Source organism: Tursiops truncatus, chromosome 1 (genome assembly GCF_011762595.2).
Source record: "Tursiops truncatus isolate mTurTru1 chromosome 1, mTurTru1.mat.Y, whole genome shotgun sequence".
NCBI lineage: Eukaryota > Metazoa > Chordata > Mammalia > Artiodactyla > Delphinidae > Tursiops > Tursiops truncatus.
In genome coordinates, this window is record NC_047034.1 from 139,228,659 (window position 1) to 139,248,153 (window position 19,495).

At 51.0% G+C, this 19,495-nt stretch overlaps 1 protein-coding gene across 2 annotated transcripts in view; it reads left to right on the forward strand.

The window, feature by feature from the left end:
* The window catches only part of GLIS1 (GLIS family zinc finger 1), a 226,268-nt gene that overhangs the window by 125,771 nt on the left and 81,002 nt on the right, over positions 1–19,495 (forward strand). For both annotated transcript variants that reach the window (XM_073789552.1, XM_033866349.2), the window contains 2 exons: positions 12,135–12,312; positions 16,578–17,460. In XM_073789552.1, the coding sequence (XP_073645653.1) occupies positions 12,135–12,312; positions 16,578–17,460 (1,061 nt within the window). The remainder of the gene's footprint in view (positions 1–12,134; positions 12,313–16,577; positions 17,461–19,495) is intronic.

Below are 19,495 nucleotides of genomic sequence, written 5' to 3' on the forward strand. Positions count from 1 at the left end.
GAGGCAGGACCAATGGGGGGGGGGGGGAACATACAAAAACAGACTCACAGGTGGTCCACATGTTGGATTTATCGGGTACAAGATTTAAAATAACTGTGATTAATGTGTTCAAGAAAATAGATTACCAAATGGAGAATTTCAACGGATATCTGAAAGCTATAAAAATTAATCAAATGGAAAATTTTAAACTAAAAAATAGAAAAATTTAAGAACTCAAAAGATGGATTTAATAGATTTTAAAAAAATTTTTATTGGAGCATAGTTGATTTACAACATTGTGCTAGTTTTAGGTGTACAGCAAAGTGAACCAGTTATACATATACATATATCCACTCTTTTTCAGATTCTTTTCACATATAGGTCATTACAGAGTGTTGAGTAGAGTTCCCTGTGCTATACAGTAGGTCCTTATTCGTTATCTATTTTATATACAGTACTGTATATATGTCAACCCCAATCTCCCAATTTATCCCTCCCCCTTTCCCCCTGGTAACCATAAGATTGTTTTCGACATCTGTGACTCTATTTCTGCTTTGTAATTAAGTTCATTTGTACCATTTTAAAAAGATTCCACATATAAGCAATATCATATATTTGTCTTTCTCTGTCTGACTTACTTCACTCAGTATGACAGTCTCTAAGTCCATCCATGTTGCTGCAAATGGCATTATTTCATTCTTTTTTTTTTTGCGGTATGCGGGCCTCTCACTGCCATCGCCTCTCCCGTTGCGGAGCACAGGCTCCAGACGCACAGGCTCAGCGGCCATGACTCACGTGCCCAGCCGCTCCGCGGCATGTGGGATCTTCCCGGACCGGGGCACGAACCCGTGTCCCCTGCGTTGGCAGGTGGACTCTCAGCCACTGTGCCACCAGGGAAGCCCTCATTCCTTTTTATGGCCAAGTAATATTCCATTGTATATGTGTACCATGTCTTCTTTACTAATTCCTCTGTTGATGGACATTTAGGTTGTTTCCATGTCCTGGATATTGTAAATAGTACGGCAATGAACATTGGGGTGCATGTATCTTTGTGAATTAGGGTTTTCTCAGCGTACATGCCCAGGGGTGGGATTGCTGGATCATATGGTAGCTCTATTTTAAATTTTTTAAGGAACCTCCATACTGTTCTCCATAGTGGCTGTACCAATTTATAGTCCCACAAACAGTGTAGAAGGGTTCCCTTTTCTCCACACCCTCTCCAGCATTTATTGTTTGTTTTTTGATGATCACCATTCTGACTGGCGTGAGGTGATACCTCATCGTAGTTTTGATTTGCATTTCTCTAATAATTAGTGATGTTGAACATCTTTTCACGTGCTTTTTAGCCATCTATATGTCTTCTTTGCAGAAATGTCTTTTTTTTTTTTTTTTTTTTTTTTTTTTTTTTTTTTGCCGTACGTGGGCCTCTCACTGTTGTGGCCTCCCCCGTTGCAGAGCACAGGCTCCGGAGGCGCAGGCTCAGTGGCCGTGGCTCATGGGCCCAGCCGCTCTGTGGCATGTAGGATCCTCCCGGACTGGGGCACAAGCCCATGTCCCCTGCATCGGCAGGTGGACTCTCAACCACTGCGCCACCAGGGAAGCCCCAGAAATGTCTGTTTTTTAAAAAATAAATTTATTTATTTATTTTTGGCTACATTGGGTCTTCATTGCTGCATGCAGGCTTTCTCTAGTTGTGATGAGCGGGGGCTACTCCTCATTGTGGTGCACGGACTTCTCATTGCAGTGGCTTTTCTGGTTGTGGAGCACAGGCTCTAGGTGCGCAGGCTTCAGTAGTTGTGTCTCACAGGCTCTAGAGTGCAAGCTCAGTAGTTGTGGTGTACGGGCTGAGTTGCTCCAAGGCATGTGGGATCTTCCTGGACCAGGGCTCGAACCTGTGTCCCCTGCATTGACAGGCAGATTCTTAACCACCGCACCACCAGGGAAGTCCTGAGAAATGTTTATTTAGATCTGCCCATTTTTTTGATTGGGTTGTTTGTTTTTGTTATTGAGCTGCATTAGCTGTTTGTGTATTTTGGAGATTAATCCCTTGTCAGTTGCTTCATTTGCAAATATTTTCTCCCATTCTATGGGTTGTCTTTTTGTTTTGTTTATGGTTTCCTTTGCTGTGCAAAAGCTTTTAAATTTAATTAAGTCCTATTTGTTTATTTTTATTATTCTAAGAGGTGGATCAAAAAAGATCTTGCTTCGATTTATGTCAGAGAGTGTTATGCCTATGTTTTCCTCTAAGAGTTTAATAGTATCTGGCCTTACATTTAGATCTTTAATCCATTTTGAGTTTATTTTTGTGTATGGTATTAGGAAGTGTTCCAGTTTCATTCTTTTACATGTAGCTGTTAGTTTTCCCAGCACCACTTATTGAAGAGACTGTCTTTTCTCCATTGTGTATTCTTGCCTCCTTTGTCATAGATTAAACTATGGATGTGTGGGTTTATCTCTGGACTTTCCATCCTATTCCCCTGAACTATATTTCTGTTTTTATGCTAGCACCATACTGTTTGGATTACTGTAGATTTGTAGTATAGTCTGAAGCCAAGGAGCCTGATTCCTCCCGCTCCATTTTTCTTTCTCAAGATTGCTTTGGCTATTCGGGGTCTTTTGTGTTTCCAAACAAATTGTAAAATTTTTTGTTCTAATTCTGTGAAAAATGCCATTGGTAATTTGATAGGGATTGCACTGAATCTGTAGATTGCTTTGTGTAGTTTAGTCATTTTCACAATATTGATTTGTCCATTCCAAGAACATGGTATATCTCTCCATCTGTTTATGTCATCTTTGTTTTTTCATCAGTATCTTATAGTTTTCTGGGTACAGGTGTTTTGCCTCCCTAGGTAGGTTTATTCCTAGGTATTTTATTCTTTGGATGCAATGGTAAATGGAATTACTTCCTTAATGTCTCTTTCTAATCTTTTGTTGCTAGTGTGTAGGAATGCAAGAGATTTCTGTGTATTACCTTTGTATCCTGCAACTTTACCTAATTCACTGATGAGCTCCAGTAGTTTTCTGGTAGCATCTTTAGGATTTTCTATGTATAGTATCATGTCATCTGCAAACAGTGACAGTTTTACTTCTTCTTTTCCAATTTGTATTCCTTTTATTTCTTTTTCTTCTCCGATTGCCATGGCTAGGACTTCCAAAACTATGTTGAATAAAAGTGGTGAGAGTGGACATCCTTGTCTTGTTCCTGATCTTAGAGGAAATGCTTTCAGTTTTCCACCATCAAGAATGATGTTTGCTATGGGTTTGTTGTATATGGCCCTTATTATGTTGAGGTAGGGTCCCTCTATACCCACTTCCTGGAGAGTTTTTATAATAGGGACTTAATAGATTAGATACAGTTAAAGAGAAGATTGATAAATTGGAAAATAAGTTAGTAGACAATATCTAGACAGAAGCATGAAAGTTAAAAAAAAGATGAAAAATTCAGAAAAGAGCATAAGAGAGATATAGAACATGGTGAAAAGGTCTAACATACATTGTTGCCCCAGAAAGATAGATAATGGGCAAAAGTACTGTCTGAAGTGATGATGGCTAGTAATTTTTCAAAACAGACAATTTTGCATGTAGGGGAGTGGAGGCTGCTCTTTCCTTAGTGTCAGAGAATTTCCAGGCCTCTGTCTAATTAACCCAACTTGCATTACATGCCTATCTCTGAGCCTGTCACTGTGGCACTGTGGCTGGGGAGATGAGACCATGCTGATGGTCTAACCTACCCTGGAAAATGAATAAGAACAACAGTGAGAGCAGGCATTTATATAGTGCCTACTGTGTGCCAGGTGTACTGTTCTATGTACTTTACATTTGGTATATAAACCCATTTTAACATCATAAACTGTGGCACAGAGAAGTTAAGTCAATTGACTTAGGCAAGGCCACAGCTGGTAAATGGCAAAACCAGGATTCAAACCTAGTCAGTTAGCCCCAGAATCTGCATTGTTATCTGCTGTGCTATACTGTCTCTTCTTCTCAAGCCCCATAGATAGATATGGAAATACGGGACCCTATTAAGGCGAGGAAAGGAGGGAATGAATATTAGGTGTTATGGACTGGATGTTTGTGTCCCTCCCCAAATTGAAGCCCTAACCTATGTTGAAGCCCTAACCTATAGTGTGGCTGTATTTGGAGATGGGGCCTCTAAGGAAGTAATGAAGGTTAAATGAGGTCATAATGGTGGAGCCCTGATCCAATAGGATTAATGTCCTTATAAGAAGAGATACAGCACATGTGTGCTCTCCCTCTCCTCCCCACCACCTCCATGCATGCACTGGGAAAGGGCATATGAGGGACATAGTGAGAAGGTGGCTGTCTGCAAGCCAGGAAGAGAGCCCTCACCAGAAACCAAATCATCAGGAACCTTGATCATGGACTTCTAGTGTCCAGATCTGTGAGAAAATACATTTCTGTTGTTTAAACCGCCCAGTCTGTGGCCTTGTGTAATGTCAGTCCAAGCAGATGAATACAAGCAATCAGCTGCATTGACCCTAAATTTCTTAAGGATGTGGAGCAATGTCTGGGTCACCACTGCCTTCCAAGTCTGAGAGAGCTGGACTTACATTTTGATTCCACCATTCAACAGATGCATGACCTTGGGCAAGTCACTTATTCTTCCTCTGGGAAATGGCGTTAGTAATTCTGGCATGGAAAGAGCCTAGTACTGTGCATGGCACATAATGGGCACTCTATAAACTTTAATATTCATGATATATTACTAAATGAAAAAAGCAGAATACAAGAAAATAAGTATATCATCCTTCTTTTTGTCAAAAAATTATATGGATGCTTCGGGAAATACCATAGAGGTTTATGTGTCATCATGTCTGCTGGGGCTCTCTGGTTTGTGGTCTTATACATGATGTCTGTTTTCTAATTGTTGCCTCAATACATTTTCTAATTTTTTCTGCAGCAAATGTGGGCTAATTTGATAGCAATAAAAGAGTCTGAGGGAAGACTTGGCCCACATATATGTTTATATACGTACCTGCGTCTCCACGTGCAGCCAGCCTTGGGCTGCTCACTTCCTGGCCCTGGATGGGACAGAGTTGCAGGCTCACTCTGGTTTCTCTGTGGCACCTCCATGCTGCTCAGGTTTTACTGGCCTGAGTCCCCGTAAATCTAGCTTAGCTTTAAAGGGGAATTTATGGAGTTTTTTGTGACCTGGGATAAGAGACGCCGGGCGGCCAGAAGCCCGGCGTGAGGCCTCGAGCATCAGGCTCTATGGCTCCAGAGGCCCTGGCAAGGTTACAGGCCCCCTGATGGGGCCTGGGACACCCCAAGACAGCTCTGCATCGAGCAGCCCATCTCGCTGGACTGTGGAGACTGGAGAAAAAGCTCAGACGTCCACTGTCCTGCTTCTCCTCTTTCAGAAGCCCCCACTTGCTGCTGATTGTCAGGCCTTTGGGTTTGATGAGGAGGGAAGAGAGGGGATGACGGGGCAGCACGGAGGCGGAAGGGGCCCCGGAGTGTGGGTGCAGCACAGGCTTGGCATCTGCTGAGCGTCCTTGGAGAGCCGGCGCTCACTTCCCTGGCCCTGAGAATGGAGCCTGATACTCCCTGCTGCTTGGGGTCTCTAGTGCCCCTCCTGCTCGGGCCTGGCCCTCCCACTACCCAGAGGGGAACGCTAAGGCTCAGAAAGGGGGCCTGCAGAGCCCAGGCTCATACTCAAGACCCGTTGGCCTGAGGCTGCCCTCTGTGGCCCCTGGGCCTCACTGCCTGGGGAAGTGGGCCACTGTTGCTGGAGAAACACCACCTCAGGGTGCTGTGACCATGTGTCTCCTGCCTGTCAAGAAGGCAGTAGAGGGACTTTTACTGAAGTGCTGACTGCACCAGGCACCACACTGCTACATGTATTATCTCATTTACCCCTAACAGCCACCCCTTGGAGCTGAGATTCTTATCTCTGTTTTACAGATGAAGGAACTGAGGCTCAGAAGAGTAAGGTAGCTCATCTAGGGTGAAGCAGCCAGAAAGTTAATGGTGGAGCTAGGGCTTCAACCTAGGTGTGTGTGTGCAAAACCTTGTTCTGTTTCCCCAAGTCACGGTGTCTGATGTAGAGGAAGCACGAAAGTGAACTTTGGATAATCCTCCCAGCCACTCCGCCCCCTTCCCAGTGTTTCCAAGCACCTACTGTAGTTCTAACCGTGTGCTAGGAATGAGGGGAATATCCCCAGTGGGGCCCAGGTGTTGAGAGAACCTGCTTGCTGTGTGACTAGGACGAGCCTTTCCCCCATCTGGGTCCCTGTTTTCTCTTCTGTATATGAAGTAAGTTGAACAAAATCATGTGTCAGAATGTACTGACATTCAGCCGCTCTGGAGCTCCAAGACCTTGTCCTGAAGGATTTCACAGACTCTAGATGAGGCGGGACTTTAACCGCACTTACAAGCGTCAACGTGGCCGTGCAGAGTATTATAGTCCCCACCTTGTGGTGATGTTGTGGAGATTTAGAGATCAAACATGTCGAGTATTTGGGACTTCCCTGGTGGTGCAGTGGCAAGTTAAGACTCCGCCTGCCAAGGCAGGGGACACGGATTCGATCCCTGTTCTGGGAAGATCCCACAGGCCACAGAGCAACTAAGCCCGTGCGACACAACTACTGAGCCTGTGCTCTAGAGCCCAGGAGCCACAACTACTGAGCCTTCGTGCCACAACTACTGAAGCCCATGTGCCTAGAGCCTGTGCTCCATAACAAGAGAAGCCACCACAACGAGAAGCCTGCGCACTGCAACAAAGAGTAGCCCCCACTCACTACAGCTAGAGAAAGGCCGTGCACAGCAACGAAGACCCAACACAGCAAGCAGGCAAGAAAGGAAGAAAGAAGGAAAGAAAGAAAGAGAAAGAAAGAGGGAGGGAGGGAGGGAGAGAGAGAAAGGAAAGAAAGGAAGGAAGAAATGAAGGAAGGAAGGAAGAAAGGGAAGAAAGAAAGAAAGAGAAAGGAAGGAAGGAAGGAAGGAAGAAAGAGGGAGGGAGGGAGGGAGAGAAAGAGAGACAGAAAACAAAGGAAGGAAGGAAGAAAGGGAAGAAAGAAAGGAAGGAGGAAGGAAAAAAGGAAGAAAGAAGGGAAGAAAGAAAGAAACCACATGTCAGATGCTGGGTTAGGTGCACCCTAACAGGCAGCTATTCGCAGGGGCTGCTGTATGCAGAGGTGGGGAAGCTTGGGGGAGGGCGGGAGAGACCAAGGAACGTTCCAGAAGGAGATGCACTTCTGCTGAACTCTGAGGGCCCAGAGAGATTTGGGAGGTGTCAGGCACCCTGACTGGAGGGCTGGGGTGTGTACAGTGCAGCAGCAAAGCACTGTGGGAGTGGGAGGTAATGCCCAGATAGGGGGTGAGCCCAGGCTGTGGGGACCCCTGAGCCAGGCTGATAGCACCTCCATTTATCAGGTGCCACCAGGGGCTGGCCCTGCAGTCAGAGTCGACAGTGGTTTTCATGTCATCAACACCCATAAAATGCTCCTCGTTTTACAGATGCAGGAAAGTCTTTCTAACTGCAAAGCCCACCTCTAACTGCTGCACTAGATTGGGGTCAGCATGTTACAGCCCAAGAGCCAGTGAGCTCTTTTTCTCAATAAAGTTTTATTAGAACACAGCCCAATCTTCTGTTTACATGCTGTCTATGGCTGCTTTTCATGTTACAACAACAGAGCTGAGTAGTTGTGGCAGAGAATATATGGCCTGCAAAGCTTAAAATATGTGTTATCTTGCCTGTTACAGAGAAAGTTTGCTCTCTGAGCCCTACACTTGCCATGTGAGCTTGGGTAAATTGCTTGCCCCCTCTGAGCCTGTCTGGCCAATTTCTGACGGTTGTAGCAAAGCTTATAGGTGATGGCTATGAAATGTTTTGACTGTAAAGTGCAGTACCCTGTCACCAGCCTGGCACCTGGTGAGCACTAAAAGTCTGCTTGTCCATGAGGAGCAGTCATCATGTAGGCCTTCCTAGACCCAGCCAATGGCTGCCTCTGGGACAGCAAGGAGGCGGCATCTGGGCCCGAGATGCTGAATGCATCATTGTCCCTCTCATGCAGACTTGGCAGTTTTCAGTGTAAATTAAAATTCCTGTGGGGAGTCACCTTATATGTGGTACCACTTTATAGCCAAGTCATTACGGTAATTTGCAAAGCTCTGTGGTGTGTAACTGGAGCCATTTGCTTTGGATTTGCTGGCTGTGACCTCATTCAGGCTGCCCAGTTCTGCATTTGGTGACCCCTGAGACTTGGGGGCTTGTCCTCTTGAGCCTGGCCTCAGGGTCATCCAGACCTGACCTTCTTGGGGATAGAATACTTCTCATACAGGCCCTGCCTCCCAGCCCCATCCTGAATTCGAGGATAAATAGAAGAAGTAATTATCATTATGATCGTCATAACTTCTCGAGTGCTTGCTGTGAGATAGGCACCATGCCAAATGCCTTGTGTTTGTAATTTCACTTAATTGTCACCACAACCTTGTGAGGTAGGTGTTAGCACCACTTTACAAATGAGAAAACTGAGGCTTGAAGAGGAAACTAAACCGAACTCTTACCTAGCCCTGGGGGTGCCAGTCCAGGTTCTGCTATGGATTTGCTGTGTGATTAAAGCACAGTCTTTCCCTCTCTGAGCCCCAGTTTCTTCATCTATTAATGAAATAGTCACTCAGTCCCAGCCCTGACATTCTAGGTTTTCTCATCAATCTGTAAAAATGAACAGAGGACCTTCTCATCCTCCAAGCCTCCAAAGGAGCTTGATGTATGTGGGGAGAGTCAGGTCCAGGGTCTGCTCGTGGCCCCCTGTGGCACAGAGGGAGGCATGGCTGCTGGGTGCCAGTCCCTTTTCAGGGCACCCCCCAGCCTGCCTCAGGGCAGCGGGGCTGACATGCCCCTCTCATTCCCCTGCCTTCCCAGAGAAAGACACCATCCCTGCTCCCTGGAGATAGAGAGTAAGCCAGGGTGGGTCCTGTGATACCCTTGGGGACAGAGAGGCAAGATGTCAATGGGCAGGAAGGCAGTGGGAGGGCCCAGGGTTGAAGAGTGACTGTAGCCACATCTCTCTAGTGGTGACAGCACCGCTGGGACAAAGCTTCTGGTTTAATTTCCAGGCTTTGAGAAAGCAGGTGGCCTGGAGCAGAGTCCAGCATGGGTTTGGGGAGACGTGGGTTTGGACTCAGCTATGCCAGCAATTGCCATGTGACCTTGGGTGGCCACTTGCCAACTCTGGTGCTCATGTCCTTCCCTCTGTGAGGCGGGGAGGGCAATGCTTTCATCAGGGTGCTGTGAGAGTCACATAAGACAAGGGCTTGAATGGGCTTGGATCCCCGAGCGGTGCCAAACTGTGACCTGAGGGACTCCTTCCCAAAGCTGTGTGTTTATATATTGTAGGAAAACTTCTTACTGTATCCAGTGGAAAAGAAGCCAATAGTCCCCAACTGTTTGTCTGGTAATGACTGTTTCTTCCCCCGGAGGTGATGAGTTTGCATCCCAACTGAGCCCCTTACTCCCTGTTTGACCTTGGGTAATGCACTGAATTTCTCTGAGCCTTCGTAGGCTCATCTGAGATGGAGTGGTCTTACCACCTGGCAGAGTTGTTGCAAAGATTCAAGTTTAGCAGTCATTGTAATGGTTGCACGTTGACTTCCCCAAAGGCTCCCCAGCATGATCTTATTGGAGTCAAAGTTGGGGATGCCTGTTTGGGGGTCCCCAGTTGTTCATCGTTTGGCTGAGAGACAGCAGGACAGGACTTGAGCTCTGAAGTGTGAGAGATCTGAGTCTGAATCGTGGCCCCGCGTCTTACAGACTCCAGAGCCTGGTGGAAGGCACCTAATCTCTCCAAACTTCCACTTTTCTCATCTGGAAAGTGGCTGTAATGAGCCCACCTCACAGGGATGGACACTTAAAGGAATCAAATGTTCCTGTTGATCACATAGGAAGGGCTGATGAATAGGGCTTGATACGTGCTGGGCTCCCTGGTGCCTTTCTGGGGCCCCGCCTTCCATCTCTCCGTACATCCTCCTGTGGGAAGGAGGGGTAGGTAACCCAGAGGTCCCCAACGGGCCTCGTGGGTCCTTGAAAGAAGCTTGGAACCATGTCCCTGACCCAAAGACGCTGGCAGAACAGCCCCATGTGGTGATGAAGCTCTCTTTGCGCCAAATGCTATTAACAGTCATAAAATCATCCACAGTTTTCTCAGGCCCAGTCCCAGGGTTTGCCTCAATGGGACAATAAAATCACAAGCAGAAACAATTTGGAAAAGGCAGAGACCGCCTTGCAGAAGAGGAGTTAAATGAGCGGCAGCCGGCTCTCATTAACTCAGGCCATTCACATTTGTTACCAGGGATTTCTTTTTAATTAAAAAACAACCAAGTTATTAAAAAATAAGCTTGTGAGGGGCTGGCCAAGCAGCAGCCCAAACCAGCAGGAGTGAGCGTTCCTCACAGCAGGACATTGGCCCAGTGCTTGGCCTGGGAAGGGGACCAGACGTCCACTTCTGAGGAAGTACTTGTCTGGAGACTTGTCACCTGCCCTGGGACCTTGAGAGCATGGCATTCTCATCTGCAAACTGTAAAGTGCTCGGCAGGTGAATGCCTAGTGCCTGTTCGGAGCTTTGGGCACGTGGCGAGTAAGCACTGAGCGTCTGACCTTCTGTGAAGGGGCTGCCTGGGGGTGGGGTAAAGCTAGAATTAGGGTTGGGGGAGCCGGATCCTTGAGGATGAGGTTGGACTTCTGTCTTCCTAAGAGGCCACTTTTTATTACATAGTGATTAAGACATGGGTTTGGGTCTGATGGACCTGAGCCAGAGATCCAGCCCAGACTCGTACTAGCTGTGTGATCTTGGGTGAGTAGTTTAGCCTTCCTGAGCCTCTGCTCTCTCCTCTGTACAATGGGCATAATACTGATCTCTCCCTATGAGGGCTGCAGGAGGCCCCAGTGAGGCAGTGGAGTCAGGACCTGCACATCCTGCTTAGCTTCAGGGCTGATCGTGTACTGGTGTCAGCTCTTTTCTCATCTTAATGGTTCATCTCGCTCAGTGTTGACAGTCCCTGGACAGTCCTTGGGCCTGTTAATAATGTTTTATTGCATCTGTCAGACACTTTATACTCTTCAAAGTGCTCTTTGACAATACGAGCACTTTCCACTCCAGGTGCACCACCTACTAGGCACCCGCACTTGGCTAAGGCTCTGCACCTCAGCTCTCAACACCTCACAGCATCTCTGGAGAACTGGTGTGGCTATCCCCATTTGACACAGGGGGACTCAGCCTCTGGAAGGGACCTGTCCGAGTCACAGACTTGCTTGGGGGCAGTAGGGGCTCACACTGGGCCCATCAGGCCCCAAAGCCCTTTCCTCCTTAGCATAACCCTGCCAAGTGACTGGGCAGAAAGCCCGAGAAGATAGTCTTCAGATTAACCCTCCTCACACTATAGACGAGAAAACTGAGGCCCAGAGAGGGCAAGTGGCTTATAACAACCATGTCTAACATTTTTGTTATACTTTATATAGTTTTTGAGGGCTTTCAAGGGCTTTATATAGATTTCAAGACTAATTGAGGCACGTCTGCCTCAGTTTGTCTTCCTAAAAATCCCAGGAGTGGGGCACAGCGGGCATATGATAGTTAGGCTGTCAAAGAACCGTGGAGGATACAGAGGCGTGAATAACTGTATACTGTGCTTCTATGGGGTAATGCAATTTGGAAAACAACGTGGATTCAGCTTCAGTGATCAGAAGAACACATTCTGTTCAGTGAGCACCTCCTCCTTGACCTACAGATGTTAGTGATGCTTGCCTGGCCTGCTGGGCAGCCAGCCCCAGCCGTGGCCTTGCACCTTGTCAAATGAGCGCCAGGATCATAGCTTGTAAGCTCCAAGAGGCAGGAGTGTGTGTCTAGCTCACCATGTTTCCTGCACCCGGAGAGTGTCTGGTATGTTGTAAGTGCTCTGTGTTTGTGTAAAGATCAATTACCCACTGGAGCTCAGCATCTGCATCTGAGAACTGGGGATTTTATTATTGATCCTGCTGGTGATTATGGGAATTAATAGGTGTCCCCAGTGCCTGGAATGCAGCAAGGGTTCAGTTAGTGTTTCTCAAGGGCACTCTGTCCCACCTGGTACCCCAGTGACTGCCCTCTGCAGGCCATCCCCACTCACTTTGTCTCCTTTTCCTGTCTCTCTCTGCATAGTGAACGGGAGCTACGGCCACTGCACTCCGGGCTCGGAGAAGAGTCTACTGGACCTGGACCTTGCTGAAGGCCCTGGCCCCCCCTGCCGCCAGGGCCTGTTTCTCCCTGCAGGAAGCCCACCACCCCGGGGCCACCCCTCAGCCTGTGAGAGGCTGCTGCATTTCCCCCACCCCAGCAGGTATGTGCTCCGACCCCATGCATCAGCTGCCTTCTGTGGACGGTAACTGGAAGCCGCAGATCTAGGGCCTCCAGACCTCACCTGGTCTGCCTGGCTCGTGGGACACACAGGGAAACTGAGGCACAGGAGGGCCAGAGACCAGCTGGAGCCCAGTAGCACATGGATGGCCGCCTGGTCTAGGCTCTGGACCTCAGCATTGCGAGGCCCCATGAGAGACAGGAGTGGCTTTATTGAGGTGTGTTTCCCTGTTGCAGAAGCTGAGCTGACTTTACAGAGAATCAGTCATTTCAGAAGAAGAAAAAGATTCAGAGGATGGGGGGAGAGGTTGGGGAGGGAAGACCCAGCTCAGGGTTCACGCATGCTTTAGTGATGAATCCTGGACTGCTCCGGGAGCCGAGAGGGGTTCCTCCACCCAGGTGTCTCCTGCCCCAGGAAGCCATCACCCCATAGAACTCTGCCAGGTAACCATCATTCAGTGCTGGTGCATGTTCACCTCTGGACAGATGTTCTGCCAGATTGCATATGGGGCTGAACTCTGCCTCCTGCGGCTTCTCCCAGGATCCAAGCCATGCCTCTGTGCCCTCTGGTTTGCGGACAGGCAGAGGCCAACCACAGACAAGCCTCTGCATCCACCTGCTCAGCCCTAGGGCCCTGAGCCAGTGCCTGGGGCTGCTGGCCTGGGGCCTGTCTCACAGATCACAGAGTCTAAAAACTGGCCCAGTTGCCTGTTTGCAATTGGTTCCTTCACCAGTCATTCATCAGAGGTGGGTGCCTTGGTGAAGGAAGCAGAGATCTCCCCGACAGAGTTTACTTTCCAGTGGGAGCTCCATGGTGGGAGATATTACTAGTTAGCAGGATGCTTATTCTTCCTACATGGAACCATTTTTCTTTGAGGATGTAGATTCCCTGTGGCTTAGTGAGACTTCTGATTTACAGGAGTGTGTTCGTCTGCTTGTTAGCATGCTTTGCCATAACAAAACACCTCAGGTTGGGTGGTTTAAACAACAGACATGTATTTCCTCACAGTTGGGGAAGCTGGAAGTCCAAGATCAAGGTGTCTGCAGGTTTGGTTTCTCCTGAGAGCTCCTTGGCTTGCAGATGGCCACCTTCTCACTTGCTGTGTCCTCACATGGTCTTTTCTCGGTGTGCACACCCCTGGTGTCTTTTCTTCTTACAAGGACTCCAGTCTGGTTGGATCAGGGCCCACCCTATGACCTCATTTAACCTTAATTACCTCCCTGAAGGCCCTACCTCTAAATCCAGTCACCAAGGGGTTTAGGACTTCAAGCTGTGGATTTTAGGGGGACACAATTAAGCACATGATGAGGAGCTCAGCAAGCATCTTTTAGACTTGGAGCGGCACATTGTTTGGTGACAGTCAAGTGCATTTATCTGCTTGATTGTTCACTGAGGCCCCCCTGGCAGCATCCAGTTTCTCCAGGGAAATTCGATCTCATGGCAGAAGCTACAGTAACCTAGTGAAAGCTAAGGAAGTGGATTTTTGTTTTCTTTTCTCTTTTGGTAGAGACGATCAGAAACATCACTTGTCGTTTTGAATGTCATTTGACAGGGCACAGGAGAGTCTGTACCCAGAACCCTATGCCAGCATCAGTCTGAGTTGCTGCCACCTCTGGTGCTGATCTGGCTCTCCCAAACTCCCTCATTTTCCTAAGGAAAAAGAGGGCCCCAGCCCCTATCCCATACCCAGTTGGATTCTATGCCTTCTCCCTCCCGCCAGATTGCCTTGTGTTTGGGGTCTCTCCGTTCATGCGGCTCCCTCTGATTCAAACAGATCCAGGTTCACATTCCTGCTCTATCGCTGCCTGCCTCTGAGGGCTTGGGCAAGTTGCTTTAGTTTTCAAAAGTGTCAAACAGATAGTAGTCTCTCCCTTGAAGAACTTGGCCATGCCTTCAGCTACCATGCACCGTTACACTGTTAGGATTCATGAGACGGCCCCTGGGAAAGCGCCTGGAGTTGTCCACTTTTTCTAGGGACCACACTCTCAATTTCTAGAGATGTGATGGGATTTGCCTGGGGTGTACAGGGCTCAGTGGCAGAGCAGGACCAGGACCACTGCCCGGCCCCACAGGGACACTGAGGGCAAGGGGAGGGGCTGCCTTAGCTGGCATTCGGAGCCCGGAAACCCTAAGGCCTGAGCTGCCCCGTCCCTGCCGGATGCCATTCGAGGTTTTGCTGTTGATTATTCGGGTAACTTCAGTCACAGAACACCACAGCTGTTCTCTTCTGGTGTTGGTTGCTTTAAGCTGGCACTGTTTTTAAAGCAGTTGCTTCAAACAGATGCTTGCCTGGCTGCCCTTCCCCATCCGTGCCCACCTCTGCCAGGCCCAGGATCATGACCACGCAAGGAACAGCTGTGCACTTATTTTTTTTTAAGCTTCACAAAGTCACAGCTTCCAATCCAATCTTTAAGCCCCTCAGAGCTTTCTGCTGGCAGTGGTGGGCCCAGGATCCCCAGCCCTGTAGATGGGGGGGGGGTTATGTATTTGCTCCTTCTGATTCCACCTGGTGACCATGCTCTGGACAGCAGAGTTCCTGGGAGGGAAGAGAGGTCTCTGGTGAGTGAGGCAGAGAATTGTTCAAGTGTAGTTGAGAACCAAACGGAAGAAGAGCCCCTCCCCCAACCTCCTATCCAGGGAGCACTTCAGGTTAGGTCTACACAGGAGAACTCTACACCTGGGAGGGAGAAGGGGAGCCTGGGTTCTGGTCCCAGCCCTGCTGCTGGTTTGCTGCTTGTGACTGCGGTGAGCCCTGTGCCCTCTTGGTAGCGATGGGGTTGGAGCCGGTGCTCTGGGAGGGCTCCGGGCTCTGACTTTCCTTCTCCCCTGTCCTGTCCCCTCCCTTCCACCTCAGGGCTGGAGTGGAGGATGCCACAGCTGCAGGGAGCCCGAGAGGGAGGGGCTGGGGCTACAGGGCCATGCTGGGAAGCAGAGGGACAGGTGATGGTGCCACAACCCCCGGCTGCAAAGAGCCCCAGGACGGCAGTGTTCAGGATGGCAGTGCTGATTGCACCATTCACCCTGCTGTCCTCTTCCCAGAGGGCTGGCACGGCATCTGTTTCCTCCCTTGATCCTGGCAGCCTCCCTCTGAGGTAGGGAGGGTTAGTCCTTATTTCACAGGTGAGAAGACTGAGGCTCGGATGGGGACAGGTGTGAGGGCACGTGGGGTATCCTAGTCAGACTTTGGGCACATCAGCAGGCCTCCTGTTCTGCCCAGCCAGCTCCTGGGGCTTCTCGGACCCTGAGCCCACTGTCACCTTGCTGGTCTCTTCCCTTCCCAGAGTCCTCTGATGACCGGCAGGCCCTGATATCTCTTCCTGCACTTATTTGTCCCACATTTGGGAGAGGCCCCTTCTAGGAATGCATGTACCACATGTGTGATGATGATAGCACCTTGGCCAGCTGGGTCCTGCCCATCACCGTCCTCACCCTCAGGAGAACCATTCTCCTGTAGCTGGGCTACAGGGAGAGGCCCAGACCACGTTGCTAAGTAAGGTTCACTGAGCTGCGAGTGGTTGAGACCTGAGGGTTAAGAGGTGTTAACCCAGGTCTCTTGCTGCCCCACCCGGCCTGCCTGCCTCCAGCTTCATTTTGTACATTCATGACCTTGAAATTCTGCACATTCCCCCCAAGAAACTCTTCCTCAGTTTTTCCTAGGATGACCCCTCACTGTGATTGTGATTCAAACCCCACCCGCTGACGTTCACAGTGGAAAGAACAGATTGCTTGGGGCAAAACATCACATTTTTAGAAATTAAGAAAGATTACAAGAATTAAGAGAGATTTAAGGGACCGGTAAGCAGAATTTAAAACAAACTGGACCTGGTGTCCCTCAAAGAGCCATCCTCCGCCTTCTTCCTCCAGAAGTCACTAGAAGGTCACGGGAGGGGGACAGGGCAGACCCGGGGAGGCCTCAGTGGCAGGACGGATAGCACTTGGGCTGGAGAGGGTGGGCTGGAGTTAATAAAAGGATGAAATGCGCTCCTTTCTGGCATCCTCCTGGGCACATTCATGTCTCTTGAACCTCTTCCCAGCCCCCTCCTCTTCCTCTCTCTCCCCTTCTCCCTCCACATTCTTCCCTGCTGACCGGGCAACCAGTCCTGGTCTTTCTGCTGCCAGCCCTCAGCCTCCCTCTCTTGCTCTTGGCTTCTCCGCCCCTCGGTCCTCAGGCTCCCCACCGTCCCCTGCCTGGACCTCCCCACTGTGGAGTGCCCACCCTCTCATGACCTCTGTACACTGTCTTCCAGGTCGCCCAGGCCCCAGGCCACCTATGTGAACGGAGGCCTCCCGGCCACACAGCACATCAAGCAGGAGTCCCTACCTGACTACCGGGCCATGACGGAAGCTCGCGCACCCCTGTCTGCCCACTGCCGGGCCCCGCCAGCCACGGGCCTGCACACAGACCTGGACCTCTCGGGCCGAGGCCTCGCCAACCCCGCACCTTCCTGCTACCTTCTGGGCAGTGAACCCAGCTCTAGCCTGGGCCCCCCACCTGAGGCCCACCTGCCCGAGGGTGGCCTGAAGCGCTGCTGCCTCTTGGGCCTGCCCCCCGCATCCTCAGCCTCCGCCTCGCCCTGCGCCTCCTCCGACATCACCTCCATCATCCGCTCCTCCCAGACAGCTCTGGTCACCTGCGTAAATGGACTCCGGAGCCCCCCTCTGCCGGGAGACCCGGGGGGCCCTCCCAAGAGGGCCCGGCCCAGCCCTGCGTCCACCGAGAGCCACGAGGGCAGTTTGCAACTTGAAGCCTGCCGGAAGGCCGGCTTCCTGAAGCAGGAGCCCGCGGACGAGTTCTCAGAGCTCTTCGGGCCTCACCAGCAGGGCCTGCCACCCCCCTACCCCCTGTCTCAGCTGCCGCCTGGCCCGGGCCTTGGAGGCCTGGGGCTGGGCCTGGCGGGCAGGGGCGTGGCTGGGCGGCAGGCGTGCCGTTGGGTGGACTGCTGTGCAGCCTACGAGCAGCAGGAGGAGCTGGTGCGGCACATTGAGAAGAGCCACATCGACCAGCGCAAGGGCGAGGACTTCACCTGCTTCTGGGCGGGGTGCGTGCGCCGCTACAAGCCCTTCAATGCCCGCTACAAGCTGCTCATCCACATGAGGGTGCACTCGGGCGAGAAGCCCAACAAGTGCATGGTGAGTTCCCACGGCCGCCGGGCTGTGCCCCCGCCACCCCCAGCAGAGCAGCCCCCACCTCACTGCCCTGGGAGAGCCCTGCCTAGGCTCCTCACCCTGGGGGCTGGCTGGGATGTGGCCACAGGTCACAGGGGTCAGTGCCCTGTCACTGGGAACCTTGGCAGAGGGCCAGGTACCCCATCCTCCACCCTCCATGGCCTGGTGTCACACACACTCGTTCAGGTGGTGACACACGTGCTCTGAGGTCAAAGCAGCTCGGCCAGCCTTCTCTCTTACATACAAAGGCTCAGTGTCACACCTGCCGGTGGCCAGGTGAGTCATGGAGAGTACGCTCTCCCCCAGCACTGGCTCTTCACCTGGAGTCCTTCCCAGGGAGACTCTGGGGCCTCCTGGAGCAGCCACAGGCTTGATTTCCTCCAGGGAGCACCGGGGGCTCACAGGCATTTGGCTTGAGAGCTGTGGGTACCCAGGGTAGGCTTTGGGGTAAGGCCAAGGGTTAGCAGATAAGGGCCTGGATAGCACCTGCAGTGTTCTGGCTGAGGTTGAAACTAAGCTTTCCAGGGAGACACACACACACACACACACACACACACACAATATAGGCACCCAGGCCTCCAGCCCTTCTAAGTGGTCATTTGCATGTTCTGCTCTCACTGTGGTGGAAATCCGTATCAGAGGTTAGAAATTTAGTCTTAGTCCCTGATATCTTTAGCCAGGCCACTGTGCCTACCCACAGGGCCCAGCCAGCCCACCGGGACAGGCGCCTGCCTGGGGTTGGAAGGGCTGATGGAGCCACGAAGGCCCAGCTCCGTCTTCCCAGCTGCTGGGGCTTGGGTACGGTAGAGGAAGGAAGCAGTGTGTCTGGTCTTCAGGGCCAGTGTCGTAGCCAAAGTTGAGTTCTTCCAACACTTGTGTGCTGTCACTGGGCCCTGCCTCATGGAGAACTCAGTCTGGGAATGAGTGCAGCTTGGGGAGAGGTGCACCTCTGTCCCTGCTCAAAGTGCAGGGCAGCATTTGCAGGACCAGGGAGGGGCAACCAGCGGCATAAACTCCATCCTCCTGGGACCAGATGTTCGCCCTTGGGGCACATCTCCTTGTGGAGCTGTGAGCTGGGTACCCACTGAACCAGCTTATTCAGCTTTGAGGAGGCTGGGTCTTGAGGATGAGAAGGAATTCACTTTGCAGACAAGGGAGGGTCAGGGTTGGCATGCTGAGGTTGTGGGGAGGGGCTGGAGTGAGCAGGCTGAGAAGCTGACTGTATCGTGTGTCTTTGGACCGAGAGTGTGCTGGAGGCAGAACTGGTGGCTGGGCCGATTCCTGGCGACACCCCCATTCCTTTGGGGTGTTGTGACATGTGCCTTGTGGGAGGGCACGCCCCTGCCTGGAAGGAGATGCCCAGCGGACATCGCAGGGTAAGGCTCCTGGACCACAGACAGTCCTGTCTCTCTCTGAAATCCTGCAGTTGACAGCTGCCGGGCTACAGTTCTCCTTCATGTCTTCTCTCCTGGGGTGATCCCAGTGGTGTACGCAGGGTCCTCGAAGAGGCTGCCCGGCCTGAACCCTGGTGTGGCGTGGTCAGTGGCCTTCTCGCACTCAGGCTCCCGTGTAGCATCGCGGCATCCAGGAGTTTCTGTTAGACACGAGGGACCTTGGAGATGATCTAGGCCTTCCCTGTCCATTTTCCACGTTGGGAAATTGACGCCCAGTGAGCGGGTCACAGAGGCTCAGATCACTCAGAGCAGTCTCAGGACCTCTCTGTAGGGCTTCTTCTCCGGGGCCAGCCTGCCAGAATCTCTTTTTGTTCAGCAGATTCCACAGAACACTGGCTCACACCTGGCTCTGGGGACAGACCTGGACCTGCCAAGATCTTTGCCTGAGGGCGCTCACAGTCAGAGATGCGTGGGAGATGGGTGTGGAGATGAGTGACAGGGTCTGGGATGGAGTTTGCATCGGCCCAGGGAGGAGAGATCTAAAAGGGCTTCATACAGGAGGTGATGTTCCAGCCATGTCTGTACTTACCCATGGCTGCGTTTAA